Source organism: Coptis chinensis, chromosome 5 (genome assembly GCF_015680905.1).
Source record: "Coptis chinensis isolate HL-2020 chromosome 5, ASM1568090v1, whole genome shotgun sequence".
Lineage (NCBI taxonomy): Eukaryota > Viridiplantae > Streptophyta > Magnoliopsida > Ranunculales > Ranunculaceae > Coptis > Coptis chinensis.
In genome coordinates, this window is record NC_141460.1 from 752,597 (window position 1) to 775,980 (window position 23,384).

General features: G+C 36.6%; 1 protein-coding gene across 6 annotated transcripts in view; it reads left to right on the forward strand.

The window, feature by feature from the left end:
* LOC147496186 (ARM repeat superfamily protein) overlaps positions 1 to 23,384 on the forward strand; it is a 48,377-nt gene that overhangs the window by 20,478 nt on the left and 4,515 nt on the right. For 3 of the 6 annotated variants that reach the window (XM_086559201.1, XM_086559199.1, XM_086559197.1), the window contains exons 16-22: positions 8,695 to 8,844; positions 11,239 to 11,324; positions 12,263 to 12,450; positions 12,540 to 12,632; positions 14,011 to 14,058; positions 21,431 to 21,618; positions 21,790 to 21,901. In XM_086559201.1, coding sequence (XP_086415327.1) covers positions 8,695 to 8,844; positions 11,239 to 11,324; positions 12,263 to 12,450; positions 12,540 to 12,632; positions 14,011 to 14,058; positions 21,431 to 21,618; positions 21,790 to 21,901 — 865 coding nt within the window. The remainder of the gene's footprint in view (positions 1 to 8,694; positions 8,845 to 11,238; positions 11,325 to 12,262; positions 12,451 to 12,539; positions 12,633 to 14,010; positions 14,059 to 21,430; positions 21,619 to 21,789; positions 21,902 to 23,384) is intronic. The other 3 variants (XM_086559198.1, XM_086559202.1, XM_086559200.1) reach the window with 1 other exon arrangement.

Here is a 23,384-nt window from a genome sequence, read left to right on the forward strand (position 1 = left end):
GTCTCTGGCTCGGGCAAGAATAACATTCATGGGATCTTTGCTATTGAAAACAACCCTATGCATACCTTCCAAATGAAGTGCCAATCGTTGGATCCTTGGAAACTCTTTATGCATTGGATTCTGAAATAGATGCCGTGCAGCTTCTGTTAGTCCAATGTACCTTGCATCGATATATTGTTGAATCTCATAACTTGTTCTTGCCGCCACCACTATTTCTTTGTTATAGCCTTTGTAGATGTACTTGTTAATATATTTAACAACTTGTCACGATGCACAAACTTCAACATTTATATGGCAGTCAAACATTTCAGACAGATATGTATTGTAGGGAACAACATCTCCATTATCAACTTTAACTATTTTTTTCTTCCTTTTCACAAAATGTTTCTTGTCAGTGGCGTGCCTTCGGTAAATGGAGTACCCGTTTTTATCCATAATTGTTTCCTCCACAAACTCTTTTGGGGCCTTTGGTGCATCGACCATTTTCCATACATGGAGCACTTGGATCTTGATCACCACAGGGGCCATGAACCATGCACTTCTTCACTGTTTCAAACAATGCAGGCAGGGTGTCGGGGTTTGAGAATTCAACACATACAAATTTATCCACTTGCTCACTATTTCGGATCTTGTCATCATGCGCGAGAAATAAAAGGCAATGCATGTGTGGAAGACCGCGCTTCTGAAATTAAATGGTATAGACATATGCAACCACCCGACTGAAGATATCATTTTTCAAGATTTTTTTCATAATTGCTCTTCGTTTAAGCTCGAATACCTGTGCAACTATTTTAGGCCGAAGTGTCGAAGTTTGGTGTTCCTTGAGCGCATCTTTAATTTTCTGCCAATTAGGGTTTGCAGTCGCCGTAAGAAAAATATTTGGGTGCTTGTAGTGCCGGGTGATTAGCCATTGAATCTTGAAAAATCTCGTACATATGCCTTGGACTTCTAACATGCGAGGAAGGCAAAATGAACCGTTGGCCAATTTGATAAGGACTTAATCCCTCAAGTGCAACCTCTGTCAAGCACTTGTACACATCCGAACGGATGATGTCTTGATTTAGTCTAATGTATTGCAGCCGGTTTTGTTCATATGCATCCCAAGCATCAACCAAAAATTCATGCAACAATTTACACCCCAGTAAGATGGATGAGTACTCTGTGGGTCGTTCAAACAAACGGTAGGCGTAATATAATAATTGGATGAGTCTTGCATTGCTTGAAGCATTTCTCTTGACGTCCCACAACTTCAAATCAGGTGACTAACCCAAAACCCCGTAAGGAAACAGAAGAACATAATGCAAAGGCAAATAAGCGGGATGGCATTCGCTTATTCGTTCAAACTCATGCCCTCCCCTCCTCTCAAGCAAAGTACAATATTACGCATGGTATCAACCTTACTCCCATCTCCAGACAATATCAACTGCGATCTCATCGGTTGTCGGAAGATTGTACCTTCGTCTATCGAACGCGGATCATCCGTAAATGGACCGGAACATTGTTATTCTCGAAGCATTTTCGGTTAAAACCTCAAATGCTTGCTTATAGATATCCACGTAAACTTGTGGGTATGCGTAAGAGTTTCTTGTATAGTTTTCAACACTTCCCGCCCGACAAATTCGGCCGCAATTGTGGTGGTGATCCAAAGCGACTAGGGGATCATAAATATAAAGTTTGTGAAAACTTAGGTTCCATCCGGATCGAGCAACAATGAACCGATTTGGTGCCGTGAACTCCCCATGAACGATGAATGGGTAGGACCCGTCCATGTAACACACGCGATCGTAAAATTTGCAACCAAGACTAGTAAAGGCATTACACACGTTGTATTGCCGGTCGCCATCCGGAATAATCTTGCACGTTTATTAGATCCTTGAATAAAGATTTAAGTCGCGAGGCGTTTGGAGAAAACAAAGAAGAACTTAACTTTTCCTTGTAAACATGTTCCAAATAAATGTTGATTGTGCCTTTACTTAGATAACTGTTCATCTTTCCAATGAAGGGCCGAACAATATGGACAGAGAACATCCATCTTTCCGAGAAAGTGACGACGATTTGGAATGGGAAGCACATGGCCTCTATGAGGATTAAGAATTTCTTTTTCACTTTCATCAAATCCAGTCATATCATAATCACCGCAAAAATAGACTGTGATATATCAAGTTTTACTGATGCGTCGAAAACCTAACATAAAGAGTGAGAATTTAAGCACTTGACTTGCACAGTATTATCCTCACAACTTCGCATTGTTACATCTTTTGTGACTGGAGGCTGGTTTTCTTTGTGAGAGATATCATACATTGATGAAGAGGACCCAACTTCGTACGTTGACCTCGTCTTCTTAAAGGAATTTGCTATGTAATCAGACATAGCATCTTTTTCTCTCTGTCTCCGATTTTGTTGTGCTATAGTCATTTGATCGTGATCTAAAAGCACTTTCATTTCCCTTTCTCTTCGAAGACGTTGTGCAACAAATCTCCGATTAGGAGGTGCAATAGATCTTTAACTGGGAGGCACAAATAGATCTTCGATTAGGAGGCATAACAGATAACCTATTAGGAGCTGCATTAGATCTTCGATTAGGAGGCACAATAGATAGCCTATTGGGAGCTGCAATAAATTTTCGATTAGGAGGCACAACAAATGGAGAAAGAGTAGATATTTAATTAAGAGGCACAACAGATGTAGGAGTAGATCTTCGATTAGGAGGCACATATCCCAGATTAGGGGTGTAGCATATCTTCGATAGGGAGGCACATATACCGGATTGGGAGGCGTAATAGGATGTCGTGCTATGGAATTGACTGTGTGAATTAACGACTCCTTTCTCCTCTTTCATTTCTCCAGTTTGTGGTAATGAAGTCGCGACCTAAGATACACCCGTTAATATGTTGATATAGTTGTACTCGTAAATAACAAACAATCAATATAATGATAGATATGTAACTAGACAAATATATGTGTGGGTGTGTGTAAATCTATGTAAAAAAAAAACAATTTCGTTACTCGGGACTATGTTCAAGTGATATTTAAAAGTGGTTATGGCACAGTGATATCACATAATAGTATTTCATACTATTGCAATTCGCTCTTTCACGGCCCAAATTTGCTCTTTCACCATGATTGCTTAGGAAGGAAATTATGCATAAAGTTAAATGATATCATAACTGAAATGATGGTTTAATAAGGGGAGTTCTAAGAACAAAAGCGGGTGAAATATTATACTTGGAATATTGGTTTAGGGGAGTTCTAAGAACAACAGTGGCACCAACTTCTGTGATACTCAAGAGAAGCTCATGAATATCCTCCTGAACAAAAAGTGTGATTTCAATTTCAGAAGACGAGTAATTGTTAGCAAAACCACACCACTACAGTCTTTATTGTAAGCTATTGACTCCAATCCTGTAACTTGGAAGTAAACAATAAAATTCAAGCTTCAAATATGATCCAAGCTTCGAAGTATGGAAGGGAGATATGCTAGCGTAAAACAGTTTGTTGACTAATACTGCCTAAAAAAAATGGTGTTGACTAAATAACATAAAGTAAAACAGTTTGCCAAATTTATGCTTTACTTTTTTCTATTTAGGTTTGATACTAACCCACTCGTTATCTGGGGGTTGTTAAATTTTAATAATTGACAAATATATCTAACGAAAGCAGCTTCAATATAAAGTAGACCAAAGCAATAAATAAATGTATAAAGTAATGGTAGATATTGAGAAAAAGCGTACCCGAAAAGACTTGTTAGGTGTATAATGAGAGAATCAAGCCAACTACAAAGTAGTATGAACCTAAGCCTGGTAATCATGATTTGTCCCCATTTTAGGAGATCACAACATCATTTTTAACCTTCTTTGCTCGACCACCATTAAAATCCCTCTACCACTAATGATAAATTTTTTTGCTCTGTGGTGAGAATTGATTTTGTAGAAATTAGGGATTTGAGTTTTTGGGATTTGTGGATTTTGTTTTAGGAGCTTGTAGTGAGTGAAAGAAAAACCGAAATTGATGCTGCTCTGGAGTGAACCCGCAACTTTGTGTAAGAAAAGCCCATAAAATATGGAATCGAGTAGATAAGGGGAGTTCGAGTGCTCGACAATGAGGCGAGAAGATGGTATAAAACCCCAGCAACGATGAGGTGAGAAGATAGGTATGAAAGCAGTGGGTATTAAACACCGAAACTAATGTTTTTTGGGCTTGAACCCACGACCTGGCGTGACAAAGCCATAGAAACCAAGTGGGAGCCGTTCACATCAATGTCCGTTTTGCACAAAATAATTGGAACTCTAGATCCGTACTCAATAGTCGTTAGATTTTGGTCAAAATGATCTGGACCGTCCTTTGTGTGTTATTTTGTCCTGTAGCGGGAAAAAACCCCAATCTTATTAGATAGATAGTGAATGCCCGTGCCAGTCGGCACTCTAGACACAATGTAGTAATGGGCACATTATAAAAGCCCATTTCATTTTTCATAAACCAACTTATACACTGATTAGTTCTGATTAATTCAGTGCATATTTGATTTTTAAAGTTGGTGTTAATGTAGGCAAGTAGGTATGAAACTGAAAGGGCCCTTCAAATAGGGAAGAAATCAGTTGAGAGTAGACATGGTAGCCCAAAGAAGGAAGGAACTAATTGGGTCGGAAAAGAAACATCACAGATTCCAGCCTTCCAGGAGAAGTTGGGAAATTTTAAAACATTCCAAATCTGAGGTGTAGAAAGCCATGCCCTCATCGGCTTTAAGCAACCTTTGCATTTCCTGCTGAGATCCCAAGTCCCAAAGTGTGGCCGACAACAACCAAAAAAAATGCCGGTTTCAAAGCTTGCTATGAGGCTTGCATGCAAGTCTTGAATAAATATTACATGCCAAAATCTCTTGAGAATCTCTTTGCCAAGTTTTCAAGTTTTGTAATCAAACTAAATTTTAAATTAATTCTTCCAATCAAAAGACAATAGACAATGTACACCATACACACAATGTATCTACCAAATACTATTGGGGCACTATATATTCATCCTAACATTTGACAAAACATCTTTGCCTTCCTTGAAAAAAGCAAGAAGCAAAATATGCATACAACATATATGCGTAATCCTCCATTCCTCCAAAGTTTTTCTAGCTACCTTCCACATCCATTGTAATCTCTATGCAATATTTATCCCATAAAGCAAACATTATAGCCAGTGAATGAATTCCTACCATACTTTATACCATCTGTTTTTGGTAACCATTAAAATAGGCAAGACATCTGCAGTAAAAAAAATGCTCAGTCATATCAAAGAACCGCAAACTCATATGGTTTAAAGCTATCACATTTGGCTAGGCTCAGAACTTACATTATGTGTGACGTAATATATATCATGTAATATTGTTGTTGATTAGTGTATAGTTTAGTAGCCTTTTAACTTCGCCAATGAAAAACTCACAATTCATAGAAAGTCTAAGGAAGAGGATGGGCACAGGTAAAAACAAATAACTGAATATTTGTTAGTACTCATATTATTTCATTTTTTTTTAAAATTCAGTGTTAATGTACCAAGCAAGCTAGCACAAAGTGGTGGTTAAGGATAAATAATCGTATGTTAAAATGAATAAAGACTTACCATCATCATCAGCAAGTAATACAACTACTCTGTTATTTAAAGAGATTGTGTCTACAATGATATGTGTCATTTTCTTCTTGGCCAAACATCTCTGGAAAAAGTTACAATAAAACAAAACAAAACAAATACAACTCTTTTTAAGTTTCTACCGAGAAAGTAGAGCGCTACAAAGTAAGTTGTACTAAATCAGTCCGACACAATAATTATATTTACAACAAAATCAGCTTAAATATGGTTTTTTCATAACATTATAATACTACACCATATCAGAATTTCAGACATAGACACTCATAGCAACCTTTAGGACCAATGTGGATTATCTCTTTCGAAAGTGGATTGATGCAAGCTTCAGCTTGTAGTTAATTTTCTAATTTCTAAAATTGCAATAGAAAAAGAGATGCTTTAATACCTGAATTTACATTGGAAAGCAACGGCAAAGACTTGTCATCCAAGTTTGCGACTTTAGCTACTTCTTGCTAAATACTATCCCATTCTGATTATCTAAAAGACAAGGTATTATACTACCTTCGCCTAAAATAACCTCACACTTAGAGGACATCAACAACACTATTAAATATCACATCAAATCAAATTCCCCACTTCTTAAAGTAAAATAGGAGTACATAATTTGTTAATGAGTCATGATGCATGTGAATGAGAAAGAAATTTAACCTATAACAGCATGGAGAGTCATTATTCTGAACACATAACCTTCACCTATTCATCAATTTTGTGTCTTATGCAGTAATACAATTTTAAAACTTAACAATTAAAGTGTGCTTTATGGTCAACTACTCAAATTTTGTGATCAATATAGTTTGACAAACTATTAACGAAGCCTCCTTGTAAGCTATTGACTCCAATCCTATAACTTGGAAGTAAAAAATAAAATTCAAGCTTCAAAGCAGTGAAGGGAGATATGCTAGTGTATTACAAATATGATCCAAGCTTCAAAGAAGTGAAAGGAGATATGCTAGCGTATTACATTTTCAGTAGCAAGCTACAACTTATCAATAATCTAACTCTAACTCTAATTCAGGTCAAACTAACATTGCGGCCATATAACATGCTATACAGTGCATTATAACATACTAAACATTTTATTTCAACTAATGAATGCACCTTCCCCAAACCTGATGATCATATCCAACTATGGTGCTTTTTGTGGAATATGCGCGCCATAACGTGTTTCATGGTACCTCCTTTGTATTACCCCATACCAGGAATCCCTATGTTCATCAATCCCGTCAAATGAACCTCAAGTCTCCTTTCAAACACAGCAGTCAACAATACTACAAAAACTCAAAAAAGATAGTTCAAAGCAACAAATGCAAGGGATTGAACCTACTAATTTTCCATTTCGGTTTGCCTATTTAAGTAGGTTTTGAGTAGTATCGAAATGGAGAAAAAATAATGGATTGAATTGAGTTCATTAGAATTTAATTTGCATAAGAGAAAAAAAAAAGTAAAAAAATCAAATTAGTAGATACTTCGAGTGTTCGACGATGATAAGTAGATACTGTTTATCCTCAATCCCATTATTTTCATTCATAAAGCAACTTTCAAACATTTCTTAAAGTGAAGTCAAAAGAGATGTATTACAAAACCTGAAGATCTTTAGAAAGCTTATTTGGAGAAGCAATAATTGGAACAATGGCGATGTCAAGTGAGCTAGTAGATGATGGAAGAAACCAACCAAACAAAATGACCAAATCATCTGATTTTTTAGAGGCACCAATCTGCAATTCACTCTCCTCATCTCCTCCAGATGAGTAATGTGTAAAAAAATGTGCTTAAGGACAGACATGTATTACATAAGTAGCTAATGCAATGTGATAGGAAGAAACAATGTGAACGTGCTTAAGGAATTTAAGGGTTGCGTTTAAGATTGGAGAAAGGCTGCTTACATTTTTTTCTCCTTTTTACCCATTAGGCTATTTCATCGTCAAAGAACATAGGAAAAAGGAACTATAATTCAATAATCTAGCCATCCCAAATTAAGCCTAAAACACTACTTTCACAAAGCTTTTATGAATGCAACTCAATATATATACCATGAAACACATTGTTCAACTCATCAAAGAAAGACACTGACGCGACGTGACTTAATCTTTACCTCAAAGTTAAACTGTGTACACCATCTTGTGCCAAATAACGAACTTTCATGCACATTCCAACAAATAAACTTCACCAGTAATGGTGAAGTAATGCACTTTTCGACAGTAAGCACAACACCTTTAGTCTTCAAACCAATTGTAGTGGAACCCAACTACACAAAAGACGTATATAAATCAAAATTTGACACAACACAACCATTTCTTAAACAATGAAAATAAAGTAAGTTATATATACCTTGATTGCTTCAATTGCATATTGGGATTCATGATTGGAAAAGGTCGAGTTAGTAGAAATTAGGGAATTGAATTTTTGGGATTTGGGGATTTTGTTTCAGGAGTTTGTAGCGAGTGAAAAAAAATCGAAATTGATGCTGCTCTAGCTCGAACCCGCGACTTTGTGTAACAAAAGCCCGTAAAAACCCAGAGGGAGCTGTTTCCGTCGATGTCACATTTCAAAAATTAAATCGGAATGCACATCTCGACCGTTAGATCTTGCTCAAAATGATCTGGACTGAAATGATCTGGACCGTCCTTTGTGTGTTATTTTGTCCTGTAGTGGGGAAAAAGACCCTATCTTATATATATAATAACTTCCATTTTTTACTTATTTTGACCGGTTTCTTTTCTCTCCCATTCATAACTTCTCTTTCTCTAAATAGCTATAGGATATATGCTTTGTAATTTGGATAGGGTAAGTAGGTCACGGTTGTTAGTAGGAAGCTATTTCATGCATTGACTGATTCATACTTCAGAGTGAGGTTGAATATTTGACTTTTATCTTCACAAGTAACTAACATCTTTTGTCGTTACATTTGACCTTTATCTTTTGCCCTTTCTTTCTACCTTTATAGTCCAGTCTTAAAATTTTAATTTGACATCTAAACTTGCCTTCATGCATGTCATTCTACATATCTGTGCTTCTCTGATGTGTTGGTTGAATATGTCGTGCATCTACTCTATGGTTCCATTTTAGGGCTTGGAAAAGAGGAATTTACTTTTAGAAGTGGAGGAAGAAATTGTTAGTGCAATCACTCTGATTATTGGCTGTATACCCAGCTATGAGCTCAGGAACAACTTGTTAGCAAGACTGCTTTCATCCAGTTATGGAATCCTCGAGAAACTTGTAAGCCTATTCTAGTTATTTATTACTTTGTCAAAAATTGTTCAAAATTCCATTCTATTGTATTAGTGGGTGTAGTAATTTATATTACTATTGATCTAGATAAACGGTAATGTTATTTTTGTGAATATACCTTAGATATATTGATATATCAAACTATGAATCTTCTACTTTTTCGTATTAGAAACAATGGGAGCAGTGCCGTATTTTCCAGTCTTCGCTACTGTATCATTATAATTCTTATCCCATGGTTCTCTCCTTAGATACATTGATATATCAAACGATGCACACTGAACCCCTCTTCCGAAAGGCTGATATATTAATAATTGTTCCCAAAGGCTGCGAAGAAGAGCATAATGCTCGTTTAATGGTGTGTCACTGCTTAGTAGAGAACATTTTTCAAAAACCTGATAAATCAGAGAAACATTAGAAGTCTGAGAATACATCTTCTCAAGTGCTCTCCTTATCTTCTTTGTTCTATCAAGAAACTGAACAATAGAAGCAACAATTGGTTCTGTACCATGCCATAACCAGATCATCAACATAGACATCTTACACCACCAACTTTAAGCCGTTTCAGTATTTGGGAACAGATTCACCAGGTGGATCATCAGGTAAATATTCAAGCTTCATCTTAAAATGAGGAAACACCTTAACAGCTTGAGATGTGCCTGATCATGTTGACCATCTAACTTAAATGAAATAACCTACTTACCGATATCATCATGAAAAATACCAAGGGGTTTTAAGCAGGTTGGAAACCTGCCTCTTGGAATTGTTGAAGTGGTTACTCAGGGGAGAAGAGCAAGAGCTTAAAAAGCTTATACTCACTAGGGAAACCCGCCGGAGGAGAACTGCCACTTCGACATCTTTTTTTATTTCAAATACTTTCGGAAGACTTTATAGTATGAATCTTACATCTTGCCCTCACTTCGGCCTAGCTCTTACTTTGTATTCCGTCATCCTTCCTATGTAAAGGAAAGGCTTTTAAATAAGGCCTATTCCCGTGATAATGATATCATCTATATCAGAGGTATATTTACTACCAGTATAGAAGTAATAATCTTCTTTTTAGAGATGGGTGCTAGGTTGTCACTTGCTTTGAGAAATGATGTGCGCTAACCAGCGTCACTAGTAGCAATAAAAACAGTATTGTCAGGTTCTGCTATAGTAAAAAAATATGGAGATAATAAATAACGAAGAATGAAAGTTCTGTGGCAGTGAGAAACAAAATACCAAGAGTTCATTGTGGTGGAAAATACCAAAATATATAGGTTTAGCGGATATAACAAAAGAAGCGGCCTTTTGTGAAGGGCTTCAACAAAAAATTACAAATCTCCACAAATCTAGAAGACGAAAATAATTTTCAACGACAAAAGTATCCACAACCAAACTTTCAAATACCATACCGATTGATCAACAAATCCCTCAACATCTAGGGTTTCAATAAACAATGCTAAACTTGGGATTTTTCTAGACTCCAATCAAACCAACACAGTAGAAGATTCAAGAAATAAAAGGGAAAGAAGAAGAAAAATGAATTGGTTATGAATTTGGAGCTCTGATATCATGTAAATTTATATTATTGCTACTGAGGAAGAAAGTTTGGAGAGAGAAGATAGAGAAGAGAGAAAGGAGAGTGTGACTTTAGATATGTTTTTGCCATCTCACACATCTTTTTATTGGGACAAATGTGGTCTACATCAGTTTAAAACTTAAAACATAAAAGTACTGCAAATTAGTTTATAGTCGCAACTGTTATTTTAGCATTACATTCCCCCCTATGTATTGTATTATGCTGTCCGGATTCGTCTTCTGCTACTACTTTTTTTAGGTTAGTTTTTGTTTATCGAAAGAAAAAGAAAATAGAGAAGATTGATCTTGTGCTGAACTGCTGTGGATACAGCTATTGATTGCAAGCTAGCGCAATTTTAGTTTCTATAAAATTCAATTATAAGATTCCACCCCATTGTAAAAACCACTTGTACTTAGGAAATGGCTTGTGTTATCGTAGATTGATCTGGTGAAACCGATATCCATTTAACAAAGCTAGGGTGGTGGATATTTCAGCTTCCTAAGTCACCTGGAGGCCAAAATCTAGTGGCCTTTTGAGATCCTGATAATTGTTGTAATGTGACTTAAACTATTTTGATATTTTCTGGTACCACCCTTATCTGTAGGTCTTCGTGCCCTAAAACCCTACACCCTAAACCCTGAATATGCAAAGAACTCATCATATGACATATATCTGTTCATGACTCAGTTCTACATTTTATTATTTGTAATTCTTGCACGTGCTTGGTAGTGCTTCAAAGTTATTAATGGCTGTTACAGTCTTATTATTCTCGTTAAACTCGCGCTTCACTGCTTGTTGTGACCAAGTACTCTTTCATCCAGATTGATGAAGATAATAGGCATTCACTGAGGCAGAACCCAGCTAATTATTCACAAGCCGTGAACTTTGCTGCAAGAGGGCTGTACAGGTCTAGTCATTGTTGCATCAACTTGAGTATCATGTCTCTTTTTACCTGATAAGAGCTGACTTGTGTATCTCATGCATATGCTAAGTGCTATTCCCAACTTGAGTATCGGTTACCTTTTTACCCGATACGAGCTGAATTGTGTTTCTCATGTATTTGGTAGTCCTAAAAGCCTCCCTGAGCACGCTTCAAAGATTGAAATGTCACTCTCGATGTCTTGAAATGACTGGCATTTGTTTTGTGTAATGAATATGGTTCCTTATTGTCAGATGTGGCTATTACTGGTTAGTATTAAGCTCCATTACATATCTAGTATTACACGGAACACCTAAGTCCACTTACTAGGTCCCCTAAAATCCTAAACACCAGACACTGCCCAGGTTAATGTTGAATTCATCCCAAGGTTTTATGGCCGAACCCCCCAAGGCTTGACCAGCAGCCATTGGACACCTTCCTATCCCAGATATCATTTGTCCCCTGTTGACATATATGAGCCTCTATTATATTAATAGAATTGACCCCTCACATAAGTTTGAGCTTATAGAGAAATTGACAATTTAACATGGTATCGGAGGCACTGGTTTTTGAGAGGTCTCAGGTTCAACTCCTACCAGGTGAAGATGTCCAGTCCTTCTACCTGTGTATTTCTAGCGTGTCCCGCTGAGGGGGAGTGTTGACATATATGAGCCTCTATTATATTAATAGAATTGACCCTTCACATAAATTTGTGTTTATGGAGAAATTGACAATTTAACACCTAAAATCTCTGCTTCTTTGTCTACATATTATGTAAATGACCGATAATATTTCCAAAGAAGAAGCTTTGTTACTTACGTGTTTTTTTAAGATGTTGCTTCATATTACATAGTATGTTAGTATGATGTTTGTCTAGGGATGAAAATTGTGGCACAGATCCCATAATATTGGTTATTTTGCTATAGGATGGGAACTGTATTCAGTTATCTTGCAATTTCTTCCTCAACTGGTCCAATTAACAACGATACTATTCTAGCTCTATTGGGTGTCTTTTGGCCCATTTTGGAGAAACTTCTGAATTCAGTCCACATGGAAAATGGAAGTTTGTCTGCATCAGCTTGTAGGGCACTTTCACAAGCTATCCAATCCTCAGGTGTGGTTTCTGTTGTCATCTAGTTTCTTTTCCTTAACAGCAATCTCCATGTTGTTTTGATTCTGTTGACATGTTGATTGGGTATGCAGGTCAGCAATTCCTAATGGTCTTGCCCAAAGTACTTGATTGCCTTTCAACAAATTTCATATTGTTCCAAAGCCATGAGTGCTACGTCCGAACAGGTAAAGTTTTATATTTGTATGGTGATATATCTGAGAACTACCTAACATGATCGTCCCAAAACCTAACTGAACTCTAAACAGGGAGTGAAAAACCAAAAATTGAAAATCAAACTAGGCAACCTGAAATCTGAGAGACTTACTTCATTAGTATATGATTCATTCGAATAACTATATTCTTGGCAAACAGTATAGTTACCTGGATATGTGTTTCTGGTCAAGACTTGCCCAATAACTCCAGTTAGATAATATTTCTGAAACTTGCATAGTCCATTTTTTTATTTACATTACCATGCGTGCTGAATGCAACCATTTGCTTATTAATATTAAATGGCCCTCTGCACCCTCTTTTTATATTTATTTATAATTTCTTAGGGTCGATATAACTTTTAAGTTTTGATTTGCCGGTATATATATATGGGGAGGGATAGAGCCACTCCCATTTAGAGCCACTCCGTCACTCCATCGAATTACAAATTGAATTAAGACCTGATTTTTTGTGGATATGATCTTCTCGCGATGTATAATATGCCCACAAAATTTCATCCTATTTCGATATGTCTAACCTTGTGAAAGCTAGTGTTCAATTTTGAATGGTTTATCTAACGGTCCAGAATTTTCCAATTTCATAATAACATTTGATTAGGTTAGACATATTTGAATGAGCCGAAATTTGGTGGGTATGTTACTCATGGTGCGGAGATCATATCTACAAAATATCAACCCTTAATTTCATTGGTAGGATGAGATATGGTTTTGTACGTTTTGGGAAGTGGCTCTATCCCTCCCCATATATATTGGTTAGGCTATATTGACACCACTACCAAAAAATGCACTTCGACATTGAATCAATGGGCTGAATTTTGGTACACTCTGGATAGAGCCACATTTTTTTTACGCTCACATTGTGCGCACATCTATGAATTCCAAAATGAATTAAGGGCTAATTTTTTGTGGATATGAACTCCCCAACAGGACGATCATCCTCATAAAAATTCATCTCATTTGAATGTGTCTAACCATGCTAAACATTGTGCCCAATTTTGAACTTTTATGTAACTGTCCACAATTTTATGATTTAATAATAAGTTTTGACACGGTTAGACTTCTTAGAATGAGCTGATTTTTATAGATTTTATAAAACTTTTATCTAACGGTCCTCAGCAGGCTATATTTATAGATTTTAGTTATGGACATTAGCATTTGGGATCAACTCAGTGAAGGTGTGAAGTCTACAGTCTGGGGGAAGGTATGATGTTTGGGTAGGAGGGAGAGGGCCTAGTGTCCAATTTCCTATAATATTTATGATTTAGCTTTGGACAAGAATGGTAGAGTGAAATGCTAAAGTTTCGGTTTACTTGATTAGAATTGTGTTGCATAGGTACGGGTACAACATTGGACAATGGTACAGAGATTTGGACACGGCAAGGTTTGAGGACTAATACTTTAGTGTAATTACAAAACCATTTCACTTCTAAATCATTGAAACTTGAAAAGCATAGTGTCAAGTGCTTAAGTCACATAGCTGAAACATGGATGCAATATTGCATTTGGATTATTTAATGTTAATGTCATAAATCGTATTTAGAAACATAGCCGTACCCATGCATCATAGGACAAGGCCCATTGGGCATTGAAACGATTATTACTAATTAGAAGCTTAAACACCATTCAAGAAAGGCTCAGTCCACATTATTTGTTTCAAGACTAGATCGTTTATTTCTGACCGCCCAATTTTAAGTTGTCTTAAATTAGCAACTTAATTAGGAGTTCTTCTTTATGATAATCCTAGATCTAGTTTCACAGCCGCCAGGGAAGAAACAATGTTAGTGAATGGAGACCAAACAAAAAGAAGAAATTCGCAGGAGAGCCACCAATCAATATTTCTACCATTCCTCTCTATTTTCTCCAAAAAATTGTTGTTTTTCAACATATCACGAGATCTGTCCGAGTCAGTATTGGCACGACATGACATGACGTAGGACACGGCGAAAATTTAGGCATGCCCATGCGTCACAGACTAGAAGTAAAAAGGGAACGGTTTGGGACGTGGCATTGAGGAGGAATATTAGTGATTGGGAGTTGAATAACTTTGTTGAGTTCTTGGGTGTTATTTACCAAGAGGGAGAAAGGTTTGGGGAGGAAGATGGGAGAGAATGGTTGTGGGACAAAAGCAAAGTATTCATGTTGAAATCTCTGTATGGGGTGCTAACATGACAAAAGGCGCCAGAGGAGATAAAGGAGCATAAGACCGTTGTTAGATATGGGTGAATTCAATACCATACTGAGTGGCTTTCTTTTCTTTTCTTTTCTTGGTTGGCATATCTTGGGCGCATTCAAACGACCGACAATCTTAATGAGGGAGGTATGGAGTTGAATAATGTTTGTCCACTTTGCAAAAAAGCGGAGGAGGCAGTGGATCATATTCTTATTTTATGTCGGGTAGCAAAGCGAGTGTGAGAATTGTTCTCTTCATTCAATTAACTTTGGAATTTACTGGGAAATGTAAGGGTGGTTCTTTGTGGGGATATTGTCATTGAGAACCTTGCAGCAAAAGCTAAATGGAATGCAGAGAACCATTCTAAAGCAATAGTGTGGGGGATATGGAATGAGCGTAATCAGAGTGTTTGAAAACATCGTAGTTGACATCAAGGAGCTTGTATATGATTGGTCAAGGGGCGTCAACCTCTTTACATGTAATCGGGTTGTCTATAAGGGATTGTAATTAGCTACCATTAGTAGCTAAGGTTTAACTACTATGTAACACCTTGTGGAATGAATATTTATCTTTTATTGATATTTGAAAACAACAAAAATTGGGACGTGTGTATCAGTTAATGTATACATGATCAGTGCATAGTAATACATGATCTTTATTTCTCTTGTTATGGAGCTAACTTTGTTGTAATAGGTGTATCTAGTGGGCCTTTTTCTTTATTTCATTGTTTTATTTTAATTTGCCATGTCACCCCAATGAATAAAGCCTAGCAAGACTATATTTAGACTATATGAGGGTTAAGAGGCTTATACTATCCTCTTCTTATTCAATGTTTTATTTTTTTTAGGTTGTTATTTTTATGGGAATGTTCATTAAGAAGAATATTGTTATTAATATTCAGTGATTCAAAAGAATTATGAATCTAAATATCAAATTGGATTGACACGGTAGTTATTAATTATTATTTGATTGCTTTATTACCCTGCTGTGTAATTCACATCAAAGTGGTATCACAGCTACAATTGAAGTTTCTATGCCATCAATCTGCCCTCCAATTATCTTTCAATCGAAAAATATTTGATTTTGTTAAAAAAAAAATTATTCCAGATCAGAAGTTTGTAGAGACGAGAGAAGAGGCAGATTTGGTTATCACCGCCCCTAGATAAGTTGTTGCTATTGTTGTTGTTAACCATTGAAGTCTATTGCTCTGGCCACCTCTTCTTTTGCTGAAAACCCTACTCACAGAACACTGTTCACATCAAGTACAATTCAACTCCGCATTGTTCGTTATGGGTTACGGGTTTACTACTGTATGTGACACTAAAAAAAAGGTTGTTTTGTGTTGTTTATTTATTTTTTTTGAAAGAAAAAACAAATAATTTATTAATATGTAGTGAAATTATGCAATGGGTGAAGACAAACATGTTACTTGTAGCACTGCAAGTCTTTGTGAATAGCAAACCTAATCCTTTTAAATACATATTCATTCGTAACCACGGACATCACATTATTGTCCATGACCATTTGCAATCTCTTGAGAAGTTCTATAGTCTCGATAGTTTCTGATGCTAAAAAACCAAAAGTATTGAAAGCAAGGGATAAAGTAACGATGGTTTATTGTGCATGCTATCTCGTGTTTTTCTATCGTTGTTGTAGACTTGTAGCTGCGTCATTAGTGGCTCGATGCACCTCAAAGATACCACTGCCCCCCACTGCCCATCTGTACCATTGGTGATGCTCCTGTTACATAACACGTGTGATGATTTTTTTTAATCCAGAAACACAAATATTTTGTTGATGATCAAAGAACAATGAGAAGTATTGAACCAAGAAGAAGAAGAGATCTAGAAGATGACGAGTTGGACCACATTCTTTAATGGCTGCCTACGTATCCTGTGAAGAGGAATTAAACTCAAAACGTAGTTCAACTATTCTATTTATAAGAATAGATTAGGTTTCCCATAATTACTTGTGAGTTAAGTAATTAGGAAACAATATCTTGTTAAGTCTTATCCAGATTCTTCTAGAAGCTAATGTTTCCCAAGTCAATAGGTCTCTTCTATTGACTTTAAAAACAAGGAAACATGTTTAGGTTCGGAGTAGGAGTTGGAGTTCCGAACTTGAGTATTTGAACTCCGGAGTTGGAATTCCTAGTCAGGAAGTGGTTCTCCGAATCTACTACTCCAACTAGTTCTGAACCTACTACTCTAACTAGTTCCGAACCTACTACGACTAGTTCTGAACCTCGTTCTCTGAACCTACTACTCCAACTAGTTCCGAACTTCCTTTTCTTATTTCACTTCTGAACCTAGGAAGTGAGCTACTCGGAATTTGGACTTAAAATGTGTTATAGTACTTCCTACCCACACTAAGACCATACCCGAGCATTAAGAAGATATTGCCACGTGTCACATATCTATGTGCTAGAATATGTACACACAACATGCATGCTTTCTTCCATCTCTACCATTGGTGTTTTTTTATTTTATTTTATTTTTTTAATTAGAAAATTGTAAGTTGTGATTTAGAAGTCATGAATCTATATGAGAAGAATGATTTCAATCGGTTTGAGAAAATTGCTAGAACCAGGTTTGAGAATTAGTGATGCAAGCATCAAGGGAATTGATCTCTGAAATTCCAACATTGGTTTTGAAGCATGAAGAAGGTTGTGAGGTCTTAAGTGGGAATATGTAGACACCAGTTTTAGAACAAGAATCCGCCTTAGAGTCCAGAACAACACTAAACTTGCATGCACCATTAATGGTGATGACGTTGTCGAATCCATTGAACCGCTAAAAACATCGCTTGATTGTGCTCTTATTGTTCTCCTTGTTCCTTCTAGTGCTTGTCCAAGATGCGATGTGTGGAGAATTTTATGATTCAAAACATTGGTGTTCTTGTTAGGAACTAAATCTTTAGTGATGGTTTTGACTGTCCTTCATGTATAACCCTCCTCTATGATCGTATTTCTTGTATGATCTGTCGATAGCAGGAGGCGGCGAAAGGAAGCAAAAGTAGGAATAGTAGGCTTGTTGTAAAGATCCCTCCTAGGTCATCCTTGGTAGGCAACAATAAAGAAGCAAAGATTTAAGATCAATACACTTTAGTGTTCTTGAGAAAGACATAACAAATATAACAAATGATATGCATGAATCATACGTAGATTTTTTTCTATTGGTGTTTTGTGTATCATAAATTGGGGGTACAAAAAGAATATTGTCTAGAAACAAAACTCATGTAGAAAATCATGTTATGCATTATCTTGACCAACGTATTGGAATTCGAAAGCAAATAGTTTCTATTTTGAGATTTTCTATTTCCGAGATGTTCCTGTTTTGGGAGGTTTTCCATGTTAATTGGGATGTAGTTTCTATTTTTGAAACTAGGAAAGTGGTTTCTATATTGAAATTATAAAGTAGTTTCTATCTAGGCACTTAGGAGTGAAAAGTCTCCTAAGTACCTATCCACTTCACATCTACCATCTTTTTAACTATTGATTAACTTTAGCTAATTAAAATCAAACCAAATATTTATTTTATTTTCTCTCCAAATCATTATATTTTTTTTCCTCTACAAATATTTCCTTTATTTGTGTTTAAAACAACCATTATATAATAAAATGAAAACTACACTAACTGATGTGTCTTGTCAGCGGAAACTTTAACAATGGATGAACATCAATTACGATTAATGAAAGAAACACTTAGAACTAGGGTTTAAACCTTCAAACATGAAGAAAGAAATAAGATTCAATAACAACCAACCTAACAATGAAGGTCTAAATGCCTTTATATAAAAAAACAACTACTAAATGTATACTAAATCTAATTGGCTTCCAAATAAGAAACCTCCTAGTAAAACTATTCTCTAGTTAAAATAGAACTAATAATTGTAACTAATTTAGAAACTTCCATGCTCATGCATCATACTCCCCGGCTTGAAAGAACTCGCCCTCGTGTTTGTTGTCTTGAAAATCCACAAACATTCTGTTAAACTCTTGTACAATCATCACCCTCCCGCGGTTCAAAGGAATTCGACCTCGAATTTTTTATTTGTACTGACTCACAAAATGAATCAAGTAGCATACTGCCCTTATGTCAATGTTACGAGAATTGAAAAGAAATGGTAAGCTGTAATTCACAAAACATGGTCCCAAGGAATTTGATTGTCGATGGAGAAAAATTTCTCTTTTGACCCAATAAGTAAGGATCCTCATACTCACAAACTCGCCTCTTGTAATGATTGTAACAAGGCCAACATTTTCTTTAGTCAAATTTTGACAATAAAGAGAATATTCCTGGATCCCATAGTATGGGATAAACTCCTTGATATAGCTGCGGGTGAAAGTTGGTGTTCTTCATCTGTCCTATCTGCCCATGTGGTGTTGCCCACAATGGTTGTAAGACATCTTGAGAATTCCTGCTATAAACTGCATTTAAACCTCCATCAATCTTCACCTCCTTTTCAAAATTCCCATAAACAAATACTGCAATATTGTCATTGATCACGGCCTTTGTATGACACCTTGCTGAGGTACTCACTATTGAAACAACCAAGCAAAGGGGCAGTTTTAGATCTACAGAGTGATGGATATGAACTTCAGTGGCATGGCAGTCAGAATACTTGAGTGTAGCAACACGCTGACCATATTTATCCTTGTGATTGGTAGCTGATTCAGTCAAAGGAATTTGTGAATGTTCCATGTCTGATTTGGTCCTGTCTTCCGTTACTTTTTCTGTACATATTTCAACTTGTATAGCAACTTGATGATGAATAGTGTTTTGCTCTTCTGGGACAACCTGTGGATAGAGTTTGCTGATGGAACAACCTGCAGCGACCTCTTTGGTGACATCTGCAAGAACTGCTTGGTGTTGGGTATAGGTAACATCATCCGGAAGACTTTTCCAGTACAGAGATTGTCGTGTTTCAACATGATCAGGTGGCCAAAGTTGATTAGCAACACTAAGGCCAGGGTCATGGGGTGCATAAGTGGGCTGTCCAGGGATTTGACATGTTTGTTGGGCCTGCAAATAGTAAGCCCATGGAGAAACTTCAAGCTGAGCACGACCAAGAGAATGAACTCTGCCTCTCTCTGTGAGGATAAAGAACAAAAGCCTGCTGTTTGGTAGGAATATCCAGCGGAACAGCATGCTTGTGCTGATGTTGCTGCTTGACTTGGGGTTCTCGAGCATGCAAATTGCCATTTGAATCAACTAGAGAAAGAGGAGCAATACATCTCTGCTGACATTGATTAAGAGCATGGCGAACTTGTGAGGATAGTGTAGGATCTGTTCCATCTCGACCAAGTCGTAAAGATGGATGAGCATCAGCCACCCATTGGTGAAGACGTTCTGCCTAGTGGTGGTTTCATCTTCCCATTGATTTGGAAGGGAGAGGGCAGCACGACCAGTTGATGCTGATAATAGGGAACTTCGATGAGAAGGAGCGTGAGGATGGCGGGGATTCAACGGGGTGTCTCCTACAGCAACTTCGGAACTGCAATTTTGTAAACTGTGGTGGAATTGGTGTTCTTTTTCCTCCTTTGTCAACACCATAGGAGCTTCAATGGTTTGATTGGGTCGATAATTACGTACCAGTTTTGACAACATCTCCTTGATCTTGTGCATATCCATCCTATTTTGACGCATCTGTTCTTCTACATGATTCAATCTTGTTGATATTGCTGGGGGTCGCCCACGACCTCTTTGCTAAATTTCTATAGCAAAATCACTCAGGAAACAACTGAAATCTGATACCAAATTTGATGTATTTTGTTGGCGGAAGCTTCAACAATGGATGACCATCAATTATGATTAATGAAAGAAACACCTAGAACTAGGGTTTAAACCTTCAAACATGAAGAAAGAAATAATATTCAATAACAATCGACCTAACAATGAAGGCCTAGATGCCTTTTTATAAGAAAACAACTACTAAATCTAATTGGATTCCAAATAGGAAACCTCCTAATAAAACTATTCTCTAGTTAAAATAGAACTAATAATTATAACTAATTTAGAAACTTCCATGCTCATGCATCACTAACATTTATTAAAAAACTCTTAAATTATATAATAATTCTTAAAGAAACGTAAATGAATCAATATAAAAAGCATGGAAGCTGTTCTATTTATATTGAACTAATCAATATAATTGAATCAATCTGATTAAACAAACGAAATATAAAAGCTGTTCCAGCCATACAGGTAGGGACTAGGGAGTCTTGTTGCACTTTATAACCTTGTCCTCTTTCAACTGCAAATAATATCGGCTTGCATCTTCTATGGCTTGTACGGTTGTACCGTAACTTGATTCAGATGCACATTTTGATTAAAGTGCTACTTCAATCTAGTAAAGTGTTTACTTCACCTCTATTGTATGACTTGTCTATTGCACCCACATTGCTCTTGATGCTTAGCTATACATCTAAGATTTACTGGTTTGTCATTGGTCCCCAAGCACTATTCAGAAGTGCAATTTTTATGGTTTTCCTTGAACGGTTTCTTATGTTCATTATGCGTATGCTTCTTTTTAATGTAATGTTTATTTTATCGTTCTGGAAATAACGCATAATATTTATCAGCTGCTGTTGTGGTTGAAGAATTTGGTCATAGAGAAGAATATGGATCTCTTTTTGTGAGCATTTTTGAGAGATTCACCTCCACAGCTTCAATAGTGGCTCTTAATTCGTCTTACATATGTGATCAAGAGCCTGATCTAGTTGAGGCTTACACTAACTTTGCGTCAACATTTGTTCGTAGCTGTCCAAAGGTTTCAATTCTCCTTTAATGTAAATCATGATCATATGTCATGTTACTATCATATAAATAAACTTTTTGGATGACCATTCATTGTTATTCCTTTTCGATTTTCGTTAATTTTTTTTCCTGAGAATCTGGTCCAAAAAGAAACTCAAGAGCTTTTTTCTGATGTTCTTTTCAGGAAGTACTAGCAGCTTCAGGATCCCTTCTTGAAGTCTCTTTCCAAAGGGCAGCTATATGTTGCACAGCTATGCACCGTGGAGCATCCCTAGCAGCGATGGCGTACATGTCATGTAAGCTTCCAAATCTCGCTACTTATTTCCTCTTTTGCCATTAATAGCAAGGATAGTTTCAAAGGGAACAACTGTCTAGTGAATGTCAGAAATAGATACTGGTTTTCAGTAAGCACATTACATTCATGCAACAATTTATTGGAATTTCATGTGTGTTTTTGTGGGTTATACCCTTACTTTCAATGTTCCTGTTTGATGAACAGGTAGTCCTTTTTTTTGTATAACTTTTTGATTTTGAATGAAACTCATTCTAACTGAGTTTATCGATATGCAAGAGTTGTGTTTGCTTGTTTTTGATTTGTGGTAACTAAAGGATTTTTATAAAAGAGATGATAAGTCCAGTGTCAAGCCACTAGCGTCATCGTAGACGACTGGTGGCTTCGATTGGTTATCCTCATTGAAGGAACCTGCTGAATTTTGTTGATTTTGGTTTCTTCCTGTGGTTTGATAAAGTGAAGAAGCCATTTGAGTGCTGGGGACGTCCAGAAAGAAGAAATGCTGGCATCAACTTTGGTAAAATGGCAATGAACTTTAATTACCGATTGTTAACATTCAATTGACGTTATGTATTGGGGGTATTGTTAGGTGTTAAGAAAAGTGCTGGATGATAGATCTTCTCCCTCCTGTTCTCAGCTATGTTTTGATCTCTTAAGATTCTTTGTTGAAGAGGCAAACTTAAACTCTTAGAAACAATTTTTGCTTTCTCTGAATGAGTTGTATGTTGGATCCGACCTACCCTTGTGTGTTTGGTGTTCCTGGTGTCTTCCCCACCACGGTAGTTTCGCTATATTGATTTTTTGGGAATTGGTTAGTTTTTTTTTTGTTACAGAGATTAATTGATCGAGCAATTCCGGGTATTAGTCTTAGTCTTAATTGCACATTGTAAGAGAGGTAAGATTATCATTTCATTGATTATTCTCCTCTCAAGATTGCTCGACTGCTTTTCGGCTTGAGAAGTTGAACTTTATATGAATCTGTTTAAACCCGACCTGCGCTAGTTCTTTATCCCCTCCCCCCCCAATTTAGTTTACCTGTCTTCACTTGCTTCTTATTTTTGCAAGTCGCTACTTTATGTGATATTCGTGTTGGATTTGTAGACAAAGATTAGCTCTTTCCTTAACAATTATATTGGATTCTGTTGTCTACTTCTGCACTTGGTGGACAACTGTATTTGAATAATTCAATAAGTACTGGTTCGTCGGTAACATAAGTTTCAATCCTCGACGTATAAATACTAGTGGGTGACCGGTTCTCCGGCTTCCATTAAGCAGACCAACCAGCCCAAACCTCATTGCCAGAATGTTCAATAAGCCTCTTTTTCCTTCCTTAAAACCTTGTCGAGCTGCCCAAAAGTTAGTGTAGGTTATAAATCTGTAGACTGTAGTTCAAGCTTAGCCTAGAAAGGTAAGATAGTTGTTGGATGGAGGGATAGTGGCACCATCTGTGATTCTGTTCATATTATATATATGCGTCTGTTCACCCT